The sequence below is a fragment of the Chenopodium quinoa genome, unplaced genomic scaffold (assembly GCF_001683475.1).
Source record: "Chenopodium quinoa cultivar QQ74 unplaced genomic scaffold, ASM168347v1, whole genome shotgun sequence".
Classification (NCBI taxonomy): domain Eukaryota; kingdom Viridiplantae; phylum Streptophyta; class Magnoliopsida; order Caryophyllales; family Amaranthaceae; genus Chenopodium; species Chenopodium quinoa.
This window is the reverse complement of record NW_018743144.1, coordinates 1,129,483-1,146,574: the sequence shown is the minus strand read 5'-3', so window position 1 is coordinate 1,146,574 and position 17,092 is coordinate 1,129,483. Positions and strand designations below refer to the sequence as shown.

Here is a 17,092-nt window from a genome sequence, read left to right as displayed (position 1 = left end):
ATTATCCTACTAAACTAATTCACTCTCGTGCAACTAGCCTAGCAAAGGTATGGAAGAATTTAGGGCTCTCAACCAACTCACTCTCGCACAATTGATTGAAAGCACAATTAAGAGCATAGAATCGATTAGCTAGAAAGATTCTAATCCATAAAAGCATCACCCATACACAATAACCAAGAAAAAATTTCATACTAATCACAATCAATCATTCAATTCATGAATATAACCATCATACAATTCCCTAGAACAAGACCTAAGCTAACATAATGAAGAAAGACATGGAAAACAAGGTAAAATAAGAATAAAAACAAGATTAAACAAACAAACTAATTAATCTACTCAAATCAACAAACAAAAAGCATAACACTAAGAATTGAGCAAAGAAATAAAGATGACAGAAAGTTAGAAAGTGCTCATTGAATAGATGAGAAGAAGTTCCACAAAGTTGCTTCTTTAACCTCTCAAAAACTCCATGGAAATCCAAGCTTTCTCTCTCTACACTACTCCTAAACTAACCCTAAGAGAGAGAAAATAAAATTAGTCTAAACTAATCTAATCTATCTAAAATAAAATGTTGATTGAAAGTCTTGAGAAAATAACCCCAAAGGGGTATTTATAATACAAGTTAAATAAAAAATAAAATAAAACAAAGAATCTAAAAAGAAATAAAGCTAAATAAAACAATTAAAAAAAACTAAACTAAAGAAACCAAAAAAAAACAAAGCTACCATAAAATAAAATAAAAGAAAATGAAAAGAAAAAAGAAAACCCCAAAACCCCAAAAAATCCCCCCCAAAACCCACGAAAACCCACGAAAACAATCAGGCTACCCTATTTCTTCTTCCCTTTCGATCTTGGCTGCTTTCAATTCAAACACCATTCACGCATCATTATCACTGTTCATACTCCATCATCATCAAGCATCATCACATTGCAGCCGTCCAATTTTCATTAAAAATCATGTGAAAAGCTCGTGATTAACCCACAATCGCGCGCCCGCACAGAAGTCGCACAGCAAGTCGCGCAAAGCTACTGCCTCAACTCGATTTTGGACTCCATTTTGTGCGCTTTCTGACAGGGTTGCGCGGCCGCGAGAAGCTTCTCTGTGAGTTTGGTATTGGGCAAATCTAACGGCTGTAATTGGTAAGTAATTGGGTTGGAGATTGGTGGTTGATTGTGGGTAAAGGGCTGGTGGTTGTTACGGGGGGTGATTGGTGGCTCGGGTGGTTTGGGTGTGCTAAGTTGAGGTGGTGTGAGTAGGGTGAGGTGGCTGAGATTGGTGTTTGATTGGAATTGCGGGGTGTTGGTGGTGATTTTGGTGGCTGGTGGAATCGAATTGATGGTGGTAATTGCTGGCGAAATGGGAGGTGTAGCTGGGTTGACTTGCGGCTGGCAGAAGGGGAGTGTTGGTGAGGTGGTGAATTGGTTGCGGCGGTTTGCGCGTGAGTGGTGTGACGGTGGAACAGAGGGTATGAAATGGTGGTTGATTGGTTGTTGTGGGAGCGGGTTGCGTTTGATGGTGATTTTGGTGGCTGGTGGAAGGTGCGGTTATTGCTGTTGGTGCTGGTGAATTGGGGGAAAGTAGTGGTGGAGCTGGTGGTTTGGGTGGCTGAAGGTGGTGGTGTGCGGCTGTTGCTTGAGGGAGCAGGGGTTGCTGGGTGTTGGTGTATTGGAGGTGAGGTGCTGGTGGTTGTAGTTGTGGTGGTTGTTCGCAGTTGGGGTTGCGTGGCAGCAGCCATGAGCCCATGACTTGGCTTGGACACATTTTCAAACTTGATTTGAACAAGGAAATCGACCGTCAACCCGAACACACATACAACAAAAAATCAAACACAAGGGGATTATCAAAAGATAAAATAAAAGAAAATAAAATAAAATAAATAAAGTAAAATAAAATAAGATAAATAAAGTAAAATAAAATGCTAAAAATAAATAAATAATAAAATTAAATGAAATAACATAAAATAAAGAAAACAAACTAGAAAATAAAAGAAAAATAAATAAAAAGAGAGAAACTAGGAATTAATAAAACTAAGTTAATCTAAATTAAACTAAAAACTACAAAATACTCAAATAAAAATATAAAAGACGAGAATAAGCAAAATAATAAAAATAAAGGATAAAATGAGCTTAATTATTGAAATAAGCCGGAAAATCGACTCAATAAACACCCTAAAAGTGACATAAAAATCACTTATCACATGGACCAACCAAACTTGATTGACTGTTTTCTTAAAATAGGTTTTCAAAAACAGAGAGAAGAGAAAAGAAATTAAAACTTTCCGCAACACTTAACTTTCCACACTTTCACTTCATTCGATTATGATTCGACGTGAAAGGTACTCATCACTGGGTTTGATTTTGGGGAGACACAAATGAGTATCTACACACGGTCAAATAAAACCTTTATGAATCAAATGAAAGTCAAACACATTTAAACAAACCTTTTCGAATCAAATGAAAGTAAAACATATTCAAACAAAGCCTTTTGAATCTAATGAAATTCAAATGCATTCAACAAAACTAATTGTATCAAATGAAAGTCTAACACATTCAAACAAAGTTTTTTGAATAAAATGAAATTCAAACACATTCAAACAAAGCTTTTTGAATAGAATGAAAGTAAAATGCATTCAATGAAGTTAATTGAACAAAATGAAAGTCAAACACATTGAAACAAACCTTTTGGAATCGAACTAAAGTCAAACACATTCAAACAAAGCTTCTAGAATCAAATGAAAGTCAAACACATTCAAACAAATATTTTTGAATCAAATGAAAGGATAAATACATTCAAACAAAGCTTTCTTGAATCAAATAAAAGTAAAACACATTCAAACAAAGCTTTTTTAATAAAATGAAGTCAAATACATTAAATAAAATTCAATTGCATTAAATGCAGTTAATTGAAGCAAATGAAGTAAACTCATTCAAACAAAGCTTTTTTAAATCGAATGAAAATCAAACAATTCAAAATAAAGCCTTTTCAATCGAATTTAAATCAAATACATTAAACGAAGCTTATTAAATTAAATGACAGTCAAACGCATACAAACAAAGCTTTTTCAATCAAATTAAAGTCAAAACAGAAAAAAAAAACAAAGCTTTCTTAATCAAATGAAAGTCAAACACAAATAAACAAAGCTTTATAAATCGAATGAAAGTAAAATTCAATCAACAAAGTTAATTAAATCAAATGAAAGTTAAACACAATTAAACAAAGCTTTTCATATCGAATGAAAGAAAAACAACTTCAAACAAAGGTTTTTGAATCATCTGAAAGTCTGACACATTCAAACAAAGCTTTTTGAATAAAATGAAAGCCAAATGCATTCAACGAACTAATTGAATTAAATGACAATTAAACACATATAAAAAATGCTTTTAAAATCAAATTCAAGCCATATTCATAAAAACAAAGATTTTTAAATCAAATGAAAGTCAAATACATTAGAATGAAGCTTTTTTAATCGAATGAAAGTAAAACAAATTCAAACAAAGCTTTTTGAATCAAATGAAAGTCAAATACATTCAAACAAAGCTTTTGAAATGAATAAAAGACAAATGCATTTAACGAAGCTAATTGAATCGAATAAAAGTCGAACACATTCAAACAAAGGTTTTTAAAACAAATGAAAATCAAACACAATGAAACAAATCTTTTTGAATGGAATGAAAGTCAAATCCATTCAACGAAGCTAATTGAATCAAATAAAATTCAAACACATTCAAACAAAGCTTTTTAAATCAACTGAAAGTAAAACAAATTTAAACAAAGCTTTTTGAATCAAATGAAGGTCAAATACATTCAAACAAAGCTTTTTTGAATCGAATAAAAGACAAATGCTTTCAACGAAGCTAATTGAATTGAATAAAAGTGAAACATATTCAGCAAAGGTTTTTAAATTAAATGAAAGTCAAATGCATTCAATGAATCTCATTAAATCAAATGAAAGACAAACACATATAAACAAAGCATTTTGAATCGAACCAAAGTCAAAAACATTAAAAATGGTTTTTATATTGAATCAAAGTCAAACACATTAGAACAAAGAATTTTAAATCAAATGAATGTCAAACACATTCAAACAAAACTTCTTGAATCAAATGAAAGTAAAACACATTCAAACAAAACTTTTTAAATCAAATCTAAGTCAATCACATTAAAACAAATCTTTTTTAATCGAATAAAATAAAAACACAGTCAAACAAACTTTTTTAATCGAATGAAAGTCAAACAAATTCAAACAAAGATTTTTTAATCAAATGAAAGTCTAACACATTCAAATGAAACTTTTTAATCAAATGAAAGTTAAACACATTCAGACAAAGCTTTTTAATGCGAATAAAAGTCAAATGCATTCAATGAAGCTAATTAAACAAAGCAATATCAATCAAATGATGGCCAAACACATTAAAATAAAGCCTTTTGAATCTAATAAAAGTCAAACACGTTTAAACAAAGCTTTAGAATTTAATGAAAGTCAACATATTCAAACAAAGCTTTTTGAATTGAATGAAAGTTAAATGCATTTAACGTAGCTAATTTAATCGAATGAAAGTCAAACACATTCAAACAAAACTTTTTGTATCAAATGAAAGCCAAATACATTCAAACAAAGCTATTTGAATCAAATATAAATCAATTTTATTCAAACAAAGTTAATTGAATCAAATGAAAACCAAACACATTTAAACAAAGCTTTTTGAATCTAATGAAATTCAAATGCATTCAATAAAGCTAATTTTATCAAATGAAAGTCTTACACATTCAAACAAAGCTTTTGAATCAAATGAAATTCAAATATATTCAAACAAAGATTTTTGAATCGAATGAAAGTAAAATGCATTCAATGAAGTTAAATGAACAAAATGAAAGTAAAACACATTGAAACAAACCTTTTGGAATTGAACTAAAATCAAACACATTCAAACAAAGCTATTAGAATCAAATGAAAGTCAAACACATTCAAACAAATCTTTTCGAATCAAATGAAAGGTTAAATACATTCAAACAAAGCTTTCTTGAATCAAATAAAAGTCAAACACATTCAAACAAAGCTTTTTGAATCAAATGAAGTCAAATACATTAAATAAAATTCAAATGCATTTAACGCAATTAATTGAAGCAAATGAAGTAAACTCAATCAAACAAAGCTTTTTTTAAATCGAATAAAAGTCAAACAAATTAAAACAAAGCCTTTTGAATTGAATTTTAATCAAATACATTAAATGAAGCTTATTAAATTAAATGACAGTCAAACACATACAAACAAAGCTTTTTCAATCAAATTAAAGTCAAAACAGAAAAAAAAAAAAACAAAGCTTTTTTAATCAAATGAATGTCAAACACATATAAATAAAGCTTTATAAATCGAATGAAAGTAAAATTCAATCAACGAAGTTAATTAAATCAAATGAAAGTTAAACACATTCAAACAAAGCTTTTCAAATCCAATGAAAGAAAAACACCTTCAAACAAAGGTTTTTGAATCATCTGAAAGTCTGACACATTCAAAAAAATCTTTTTGATTAAAATGAAAGTCAAATGCATTCAATGAACTAATTGAATTAAATGACAATTAAACACGTATAAACAATGCTTTTAAAATTAAATTCAAGCCATATTCATAAAAACAAAGATTTTAAAATCAAATGAAAGTCAAATACATTAGAATGAAGCTTTTTTAATCAAATGAAAGTAAAACAAATTCAAACAAAGCTTTTTGAATCAAATGAAAGTCAAATACATTCAAACAAAGCTTTTGAATCGAATAAAAGACAAATGCATTTAACGAAGCTAATTGAATCGAATAAAAGTCAAACACATTCAAACAAAGGTTTTTAAAACAAATGAAAGTCAAACACATTAAAACAAAGCTTTTTGAATGGAATGAAAGTCAAATGCATTCAACGAAGCTAATTGAATCTAATGAAATTACCTTTTCACAACTCTAGAGAGAGAAAGTAGGAGAGAGAAAAATACCCGCCATTTTCAACTTGTGTTTTGAGCTTTTTGGAAGCTGATTTCCATGGCAAAAAGGAGGAAAGGAAAGGGGAAGAAATATTTGGGCTCAAAATCAAAAGGGAAGAAGAAAACAAAGCCAAGAACGAGGAACCTCGACTAGCAAAAACAGAGTATGGCTATGGATGATGTCTTGGTTGAAAGCTGGCTTGATGGGGAGGCGATTGAGGAGATCCCGGTGAGAATGGTGATGGAGGAAGATAAGGCTCTGCATAGTGAAGAGTTTAATCTATGGCTACAGGTAATTTGAACCCCTAGTCCTGTGCTTTTCAATGGAACAGTAGATTTTGATGTTTGTACTGGGTCTATTAATCCGACTCCATTGTTGATGATTAATGAACTTAATGGGTTAGGAAATGATTTTCATGTGAATCTGGAGAAAAACTTTTTGAACCCCCAATTTCGGAACCCAGTTTTTGAAACCCCTGTTTCTGCAATTCCTAATGAATCGGGTGGTATTAGCTGGAGTAGCATGTTTAAGAATACGATTGATGAGGGTTTAAATCTTGCTTGTAGTATTGGAGTTGATTGTAATTCATGTTGCAATATGGATAATAGGAAAGAGGTGAAAATGAAGTTAACTGAGGAAGATGTACTACCTGAAATTAAATTTTGGAAGTCAACAATTGTATGTTATGTTCTTTGTGGAAAACCTTCATTGTCTGTAATGAGTGGGTTTGTGCGAAGGATTTGGGGAAAATATGGAATAGATAGAAACTCTGCTATGAATAATGGGGTTTTTCTGGTTCGATTTAAGACAGTGGTAGGAAGGGAAAAGGTGATGAACTCTGCACCTATCTTGTTTGATGGTAGACCTGTAATGATGAAGAGGTGGGAGCCAGGTTTGGATTTGGGAAATGAGAAGGTGTTTGAAGTTCCCACTTGGGTCAGATTTCCAGGTTTAAACTTAAAATTCTGGGGTCAATCTTCCTTAATGAAATTAGCTGGGCTAATAAGGGAACCAGTTAAGACTGATAGAGGCACATCTACCAAGGAAATGCTTGAGTATGCTAGGATAATGGTCAAGGTGAAAATAAATGGTGAATTACCAGATGAGATTGAGTTTCAAGATGAATGTGGTGTTGATGTTAAGCAGAAAGTGATATATGAAAAGAAGCCTATTATTTGTGGTGTCTGTAGAGGTAGGGACATGGAGATAGGGATTGTCCTAATCACAGAGTTAAGTCTCAGAAGCCACTTGCTATGAATCAACAACAAAGGAAGCAGAAGAAACCTGTGGTAAGGAAGGTTTGGATGCCTAAGGCTCAGCAAAATCAGCAGGTAGAACAACCTCAAGGCATCAGAGTGGATAAGAACAAGTTAGATGTTGATGTTGATCCAAATATTGTTTCTGGAATAGCTGATGGTGATAAATGTGCTATGGGATCAGTTTGCATAACAACAAATGGGAGGGTGCTATTTGGTGACTGGGAGATAGGGGAGTGCTCATACACTCTCCATGGATAATTAGGGTTTTTGGAATGTCAGGGGCCTAAACAAACTAAATAAAGTTTGTGATGTTCTTTGGTTTTTGAAAAACCAAGGAATTGGTTTGTTTGGGCTCCTGGAGACTAAAGTGAAGGCTGGTAATTTTGGTAAGGTCTTCACTGGTTTTGGTGGCAAGTGGTCTGTGACTGCAAACTATTGTAAGCATCTTGGAGGGAGAATTTTGATTGTTTGGTTACCTGATATCTTTCAAGTAGAGATTGATAGAGTTGAAACTCAGTTAATCCATGTGAAAGTTGTTCACAAGGCTTCTAAGTTTGTATTCTGGTATACAGTTGTTTATGGGCTGAATACTGCAGATCAAAGAGAGGTGTTGTGGCATCAGATTGGGGAGATAAAAAAGGACATTCTGGGTCCAAGGATCTTGGGGGGTGACTTCAATAATGTTCTGAATACAGAGGACAGAATTGGTTCCCCAGTTACATTTGCTGAGATTGAAAAGTTTAGACAATGTGTTAGGCAAAATGCTCTAATTGATTTTAAAGTTAGGGGTTTGTTCTTTACTTGGAATAACAAGCAGCAAGGGAGTGATAGAGTGTGCACAACGATTGATAGGATCTTGGTTAATGATATGTGGACTGAAAACTGCAGGGAGTTTAGAGCTGATTTCTTGCCTTAGAGATTAATGGACCAATGCCCTTGCATTATGAGACTGTTTGGGTGTAATGGGAATGTTAAGAAACCTTTTAGGTTTTTTAATATGTGGATTGATGCTCCAGGATACCAGGAAGTTGTTCAGCAGGCTTAGAATAGTGATGTGAGAGGAACTGATATGTTTATTGTGGTAAGAAAGCTGCAAAAGGTGAAAGAAGCTCTCAAGGTGTTAAATCTGACCAATTTCTCCTTAGTGGAGAGTGCAGATGCCAAGGCTGATGCTGAGTTAGCAAAGGTGTAGTGTCAATTGAACAAGGACCCTCAGAATTTGGAGTTGATTTAAATGGAAAGTGATGCCAGGGAAAGATTCTTAGCTGCTCATACTGCAAAACTGAACTTCTTGAAGCAGAAAGCCAAGTTACATTGGATGAAAGAAGGTGATGTTAACTCCTCTTACTTTCATGATTGTATTAGGAAAAGAAGAATGCATAATAATGTGTATAGCATTCAGCTTGAGAATGGTGATATTATTCAAGACCTTGATAAAATTGCAGAAGCTTTTATTAGTTTCTATAAAGAGTTATTAGGCACTGGTGGGACCCCTTCTAGACAAGTCCATCAAGCTATTATAGATGCTGGTCCTATTGTGAATGATGAGCAACACCTGAGTAACTGTAGAGTGTTTACTGAGGATGATGTGAGAAATGCTGTTTGGAGTATTGAGGATGACAAAGCACCTGGCCCAGATGGTTTCTCCAGCAAATTCTTCAAGAATGCTTGGGGAGTGGTGAAGAATGAAGTGTGTAAGGCAGTTTTTGGGGTTTTTTGAGCATGGTCAGCTGCTGAAACATGTGAATGCAACTACTTTAACTCTGGTACCTAAAGTAGACAATGCTACTAAAGTCACTCAGTTTAGACCAATTGCATGCTGTAATGTGCTGTACAAAATCATTTCTAAGATGCTATGTGAAAGACTCAAAGAGGTGTTGCCTGGCTTAATTAGTGAGAATCAAAGTTCTTTTATTGCTGGGAGATCTATTCTGGATAACATTTTAGTGTGCCAGGATATGTTAAAAGAGTACAATAACAATAGAAAGTCTCCTAGATGTACTATTAAGGTGGATTTGAGGAAAGCATATGATTCTGTGCACTGGTCCTTTATCCATGATATGTTGCAGGCTTTGAACTTCCCAAGTAAGTTCATATCTTGGGTTATGGAGTGTGTTACTTCCCCTTCTTTCTCTATTATGATTAATGGTGGTCTGAATGGTTTCTTTAAGGGCAAGAAAGGAATCAGGAAAGGTGATCCTATGTCACCATTGGTGTTTGTCATTGTGATAGAATACCTTTCAAGACTGCTTAAAAAAGTGGGTTCAAGGAGAGGCTTTAGATTTCACCAAAGATGCAAATCATTAAGATTAAATCACCTAATTTTTGCTAATGATTTGATGTTATTCTCCTATGCTGATAAGAATTTTGTCTCCCTTCTTGTAAGGGCTTTGAAAGCTTTTGAGGGTTGTTCTTGTTTACAGGCTAATGTTGATAAATCTGCTATCTACTTTGGGAGTGTGCAGTCTGAAATGCAGCAGGAAATTGTGTCTGAGTCTGGTTTTGTTATAGGAGAAACTCCTTTCAGATATCTTGGCATTCCTCTGAATGCTAAATACTTGAGAGTCTCTGACTTTGATGCTATAGTTGATAAGATGCTGACTAGAATAACTTGCTGGTCTAGCAGAAATCTGTCTTATATTGCAAGAGTTGTGCTGGTGAACTCTGTACTGATTATTTTGCATACCTATTGGGCTTAGTGTGTGCTGTTACCAAAGTTAGTTATCTTGAGGATTACTTAGTTGTGCAGAGCTTTTCTTTGGTGTGGAGATGTTGTTTTGTCTAAGGCTCCCCCAATTGCTTGGGATTGGGGTCTGAAAAGCAAAGCTGAAGGGGGCCTAGGTATTAGAGATTATGGGATGTGGAATAGGGCAGCTTTGGGGAAGTATGTGTGGAAAATAGCTAAAAAAGAGGATTCTCTTTGGGTGAAATGGGTTCATGCTGTGTACATTAAAGACCAAGACAGGTGGAATTATAGTCCTAAAAGATCTGCAAGATGGGCTTGGAGGAGATTATGTGCAGTTAAGGACCAGCTAAAAGAAGGGTTTGAGCAAAATAGCTGGATGAATGGCACTTATAGAATTTCTGAGTGCTACAAATGGCTGCAGGGAGCTGGAACAAAGGTGGATTGGTGTAAATGGGTTTGGAATAAGTTCACTATCCCCAAGCATTCTTTCATATTATGGCTTGCTATGCATGATAGACTCAGAACAAGAGAGAAACTCTTGAAATATGATGCATGTGATGAGGATAGTTGTCTGTTGTGTGGTGCTAATATTGAGGACAGACAACATCTGTTCTTTAATTGTAGATACAGTCAAAAGTGCTTGATGAGAATTGCCCATTGGCTCCATATTCCAAATCAAAATTTCTGCATTGATGAGGTTTGGAAGAATTGGCTCAGTGCAGTGAAAGATAAGGTGTAGAAGAAGGTGGTTCTAGCAGTTCTGGCTTGTGTTATTTATCACATCTGGTTTGCCAGGAACACTGCTTTCTCGCAGAAAGCTATTATCCACCCTTCAAACCTGTGTAAGAGTATTGGTAGGGTGAGCATGGATAGAGTCAAACAGCTCATAAACAAGAAATGGAACAGATTGCAGTGCAAGTGGATTCATGAGCTATGTAGCAGCATCCCAAACTAGTGTTGCTGTATTTATTTTAGTTGGTTTTCTTTTGTATGCTCTAGTCCTTTTTCAGTTGTTTTCAGGTTTTGCTTTACTCTCTCTTAGTTTAACCCTTCCTAGAAGGTGGCAACTAAGGAGTTTAAAGCTTAGGGGGGTAGCCTTTGTGTTAGGCCTTGTATTGTTTTGGTGGTACCTTATTTAGGCTTGTAACTGTTGAACATTTGTACAGTTTTTGTTACAAATATAATTGCTTATTTACCAAAAAAAAAAAAAAAAAACATCAAATGAAATTCAAACACATTCAAACAAAGCTTTTTAAGTGAAATGAAAGTCAAACACATAAAAATGAAGCTTTTTTAATCAAATGAAAGTAAAAAAAAATTAAACAAAGCTTTTTGAATCAAATGAAGGACAAATACATTCAAACAAAGCTTTTTGAATCGAATAAAAGACAAATGCATTCAACGAAGCTAATTGAATTGAATAAAAGTCAAACATATTCAGCAAAGGTTTTTAAATCAAATGAAGGTCAAATGCATTCAACGAAGCTCATTGAATCAAATGAAAGTCAAACACATATAAACAAAGCATTTTGAATCGAACCAAAGTCAAAAACATTAAAAAAAAAGGCTTTTAAATTGAATGAAAGTCAAACACATTCAAACAAAGCTTATTGAATCAAATGAAAGTAAAATACATTCGAACAAAACTTTTTAAATCAAATCTAAGTCAATCACATTAAAACAAATCTTTTTGAATCGAATGAAATAAGAACACATTCAAACAAACAATTTTAATCGAATGAAAGTCAAACACATTCAAACAAAGCTTTTTGAATCAAATCAAAGTCTAATACATTCAAACGAAGCTTTTTAATCAAATGAAAGTTAAACACATTCAGACAAAGCTTTTTAATGCGAATAAAAGTCAAATGCATTCAATGAAGCTAATTAAATTAAATGTATGTTAAACATATTAAACGAAGCAATTTAAATCAAACGATGGTCAAACACATTAAAACAAATCCTTTTGAATCGAATGAAAGTCAAACACGTTCAAACAAAGCTTTAGAACTGAATGAAAGTCAAACACATTCAAACAAAGATTTTTGAATTGAATGAAACTCAAATGTATTTAACGTAGCTAATTTAATCGAAGGAAAGTCAAACTCATTCAAACACAACTTTTTGTATCAAATTAAAGTCAATACATTAAAACAAAGCTATTTGAATCAAATATAAATCAATTGCATTAAAACAAAGTTAATTGAAACAAATGAAAGTCAAACACATTTAAACAAAGCTTTTTGAATCAAACCATAGTCAAACACATTAAAACAAAGGTTTTCAAATTGAATAAAGGTCAAACACATTAAAACAAAGATTTTGGAATTAAATGAAAGTGAAACATGTTCAAACAAAGCTTTTTAAATCAATGAAAGACAAACACATTAAAACTAAGCTTTTTGAACCAAATGAAAGTCAAACACATTGATACAAAGCGTTTTGAATCGATTAAAAGTCAAATCCATTCAACAAAGCTAATTGAATCAGATGAAAATCAAACACATTCAATCAAAGATTTTTGAATCAAATGAAAGAAAAGCACATTGTAACAATGCTTTTTGAATAAACAAAAGTCAAACAAATTAAATTAAAGCTTTTTTAATCAAATGCAACACAAACACATTCTAACAAAGCTTTTTGAATCAAATGAAAATCAAACACATTAAAACAAAGCTTTTTAATCGAATGAAAATCAAATGCATTAAACGAAGCTAATTAACTCAGATGAAAGTCAAACACATTAAAACAAAGCTTTTTAATCGAATGAAAGTTAAACACATTCAAACAAAGGTTTTGAATCGAATGAAAGTCAAACACATTAAAACAAAGCTTTTTGAATCGAATTAAAATAAAATGCATTCAACGAAGCTAATTGAAAAAGATGAAAGTCGAACACATTAAAAAAAAACTTTTTGAATAGAATCAAAGTCAAACACATTAAAATAAAGGTTTTTAAATTCAATGAAAGTCAAACACTTTAAAACAAAGGTTTTAGAAATGGAAGTCAAACAAATTCAAACAAAGCTATATGATTTAAATGAAAGTCAAACAAATTCAAACAAAGATTTTTAAATCAAATAAAAGTCAAATGCATTCAACGAAGCTAATTGAATCAAATGAAAGTTAAACACATTTAAACAATGCTTTTTGAATCAAATCAAAGTTAACCACATTTTTAACAAAGATTGTTAAATCAAATGAAAGTCAAACACATTTAAACCAAGTTTTTTTGAATCGAATGAAAATCAAATGTATTCAAAGAATATAATTAAATTAAATGAAAGTCAAAACATTTAAACAAAGCATTTTTAATCAAATAAAAGTGAAACACATTAAAACAAAGATTTTTGAACCAAATGAAAGTTAAACACACTCAAACATAGCTTTTTGAATCAAAGGAAAGTCAAACATATACTGACACCGCTTTTTGAATCGAATGAAAATCAATCACATTAAAACAAAGCATTTTGAATCGAATGAAAACCAAACATATACTAAACAATGCTATGTGAATCAAATCAAAGTTAACCACATTAAAACAAAGCTTTTTAAATCAAATGAAAGTCAAACACATTTAAACCAAGTTTTTTGAATCGAATGAAAATCAAATGCATTCAAAGAATCTAATTAAATTCAATGAAAGTCAAAACATTTAAACAAAGCTTTTTTAATCAAATGAAAGTGAAACACATCAAAACAAATATTTTTGAACCAAATGATAGTCAAACACACTCAAACATAGATTTTCTAATCAAAGAAAAGTCAAACATATACTGACAACGCTTTTTTAATCGAATGAAAACCAATCACATTAAAACAAAGCTTTTTGAATCGAATGAAAATCAAATGCATTCAACGAAACTAATTGAATAAAGTGAAAGTCCAACACATTCAAACAAAGCTCTATGATTCAAATGGAAATCAAACAAATTCAAACAAAGATTTTTGCCTCGAATGAAATTCAAATGCATTTAACGAAGCTAATTAAATAAAATGAGAGACAAACACAATTAAACAATGCTTTATGAATCAAATGAAAAGCAAAAACACATTCAAACAAAGCTTTTTTAATCAACGCAAAGTCAAATACATACAAACATTGCTTTTTGAATCGAATGAAAGTAAAACACATTCAAACAAAGCTTATGGATCAAATGAAACTCGAACACATTAAAACAAAGCTTTTTGAATCAAATGAAAGTCAAACAATTTTAAACAAAGCTTTTTGAATAAAAGGAAAGTCAAACACATACTAACATTGCTTTATGAATTAAATGAGAGTCAAAAACATTCATACAAAGCTTTTTGAATTAAAGAAAAGTCTAACACACTAAAACAAAGCTTTTTGAATCAAATGAAAGAAACCTCATTCAAACAAAGCTTTTTGAATTAATTAAAAGTCAAACACATTCATACAAAAGCTTTTTGAATAAAATTAAAATTAAACACATTCAAACAAAGCTTTTTGAATCAAATGAAAGTCAAACACATTCAAACAAATCTTTTTCAATCAAATGAAAGGTTAAACACATTCAAACAAAGCTTTCTTGAATCAAATAAAAGTCAAACACATTCAAACAAAACTTTTTAAATCAAATGAAGTCAAATACATTAAATAAAATTCAAATGCATTTAATACGGTTAATTGAAACAAATGAAGTAAAATAGTTCAAACAAAGCTTTTTTAAATTGAATGAAAGTCAAACAAATTAAACCAAAGCCTTTTGAAAGTCTAACACATTAAAACAAAGGTTATACAATATAATGAAAGTTTAACACGATCAAACAAAGTTTTTTTAATCAATGAAAGTCAAACACATTAAAACAAAGCTTTTTTAATCAAATGAAAGTCAAACACATATAAACAAAGCTTTATAAATCGATTGAAAGTAAAATTTAATCAACGAAGTTAATTAAATCAAATGAAAGTTAAAACACATTCAAACAAAGCTTTTCAAATACAATGAAATAAAAACACCTTCAAACGAAGGTTTTTAAATCATTTGAAAGTCTGACACATTCAAACAAAGCTTTTTGAATAAAATGAAAGTCAAATGCATTCAACGAACTAATTGAATTAAATGACAATTAAACACATATAAAAAATTCTTTTAAAATCAAATTCAAGCCATATTCATAAAAACAAAGATTTTTAAATCAAATGAAAGTCAAATACATTAGAATGAAGCTTTTTTACTCGAATGAAAGTAAAACAAATTCAATAGGCCTAATGAGGTAGCTCTGAGTAGCAAAGCTAAGCTGCTTACCCCTCCGCATAGTGAGAAGGTCAACAGCAGGGAGCCAAGGGGCTTGAGTCCCTAAAAGAGACTTATAGAAAGAGATAATTTCATGAGAAATAACATCTGGATCCTTGAGAAACACCTGATTAGAATCAAAGATGGAGTCAATCCTATTCCTTGCCTGTCTAGTCTTCATCACAGAGAAGAAATAGTGAGAATTGCCATCTCCAAGCTTAACCCAATTGATTCTAGATTTTTGCTTGAAGATGCTTTCCTGAAAATCATTCCAGTGTTTGACAACCTTAATAGCATCAGATTCTTTAGTATATAAATCCAAATCATCAGGATTCTGGGCCATTAAGTTTTGAATTCTAGAAAGCTCAACATTAGCCTGATCAATCTTTCCCTCAATGTTACCAAACTGCTTGCTATTAAGAGACTTAAAACTAGACTTCACAAAATTAAGCTTCTTCCAAACAGAATTACCAGAACCCCAAGCCTGCAAAACAGTATCAAGGAAATCCAGATGATCAACAATACAGTTTAGAAATCTGAAAGGTCTACCTTTCCCAGCAGGGGCAGAACAAATATCCAAAAGAACAAGACTATGATCAAATATAGAAGGAGGGAGATGGATAGTCTCCACATGCCCATGAGAGGCTAACCAAGCTTGGTTACCAAAAACTCTGTCAATTCTAGAGAGAGTTCTAGGGCCAGTATGAGCCTTATTAGACCAAGAGTAGAAGGCCCCTTTGCTTTTGATCTCAGTGAGGTCCAAATCATCAACAGACTTTGAAAGTCTCTAGTCTCATAATCAATAACATCAGTACCATGAAGCCTATCTGAAGTATGAAGGACAGAGTTATAGTCACCAACACAAAGCCAAGGGGAATGCTGAATAGAGATGCTTCTAAGACCCTCCCACAAAGGAAGCCTATCATGAATGGAGTGAAGCCCATAAACAACAGTGAGATGAATTTGAGTAGAGAGGTCCTTAGAAGAAACACTACAATGAATGAACTGTTCATGAACCTTCAAGACATTAACAGTTACTCTATCCGCATTCCAACCAAGCCAAATCCTCTCTTTGAGAGAATGGTCATAATTACACAACCACAGCCAAGAAGAGTCAAACTTCCTCAAGTGAAATTCAAACACATTCAAACAAAGCTTTTTAAGTGATATGAAAGTCAAACACATTAAAATGAAGCTTTTTGAATCAAATGAAAGTAAAACAAATTTAAACAAAGCTTTTTTAATCAAATGAAGGTCAAATACATTCAAACAAAGCTTTTTGAATTGAATAAAAGACAAATGCATTCAACGAAGCTAATTGAATCAAATCAAAGTCAAACACATTCAACAAAGGTTTTAAAATCAAATGAAAGTCAAATGCATTCAACGAAGCTCATTGAATCAAATGAAAGTCAAACACATAGAATTAAAGCATTTTGAATCGAACCAAAGTCAAAAACATTAAAAAAAAGGTTTTTTAATTGAATGAAAGTCAAACACATTAGAACAAAGAATTTTAAAACAAATGAATGTCAAACATATTCAAACAAAGCTTCTAGAATCAAATGAAAGTAAAACACATTCAAACAAAACTTTTTAAATCAAATCTAAGTCAATCACATTAAAACAAATCTTGAATCAAATGAAATAAAAACACATTCAAACAAACTTTTTTAAACGAATGAAAGTCAAACACATTCAAACAAAGCTTTGTGAATCAAATGAAAGTCTAACACATTCAAACGAAGCTTTTTAATCAAATGAAAGTTAAACACATTCAGACAAAGCTTTTTAATGCGAATAAAAGTCAAATGCATTCAATGAAGCTAATTAAATCAAATGTATGTTAAACATATTAAACAAAGCACTTTAAATCAAATGATGATCAAACACATTAAAACAAAGCCTTTTGAA

At 31.9% G+C, this 17,092-nt stretch overlaps 1 protein-coding gene across 1 annotated transcript; it reads right to left on the bottom strand.

Moving 5' to 3' along the window:
* Positions 1-15,116: 15,116 nt before the first annotated feature.
* LOC110732115 lies at positions 15,117-16,266 on the bottom strand. The gene is made up of 3 exons (XM_021912033.1): positions 16,217-16,266; positions 15,842-16,169; positions 15,117-15,662 (listed from the first exon to the last, which is right to left on the bottom strand). Exons 1-3 carry the CDS (start codon positions 16,264-16,266, stop codon positions 15,117-15,119), a joined length of 924 nt encoding a protein of 307 aa, XP_021767725.1.
* Positions 16,267-17,092: the final 826 nt, after the last annotated feature.

Excerpts from the sequence above, each read along its gene's own strand:
- LOC110732115 (XM_021912033.1), bottom strand. The coding sequence starts at position 16,266 with ATGACCATTCTCTCAAAGAGAGGATTTGGCTTGGTTGGAATGCGGATA. Across the intron at positions 16,170-16,216 it reads TTGGTTGGAATGCGGATAGA|TGTTTCTTCTAAGGACCTCT; the intron begins GTAACTGTTAAT and ends CATTCATTGTAG. Across the intron at positions 15,663-15,841 it reads TAGAATTGACAGAGTTTTTG|GCTTGGGGTTCTGGTAATTC; the intron begins GTAACCAAGCTT and ends ACTGTTTTGCAG.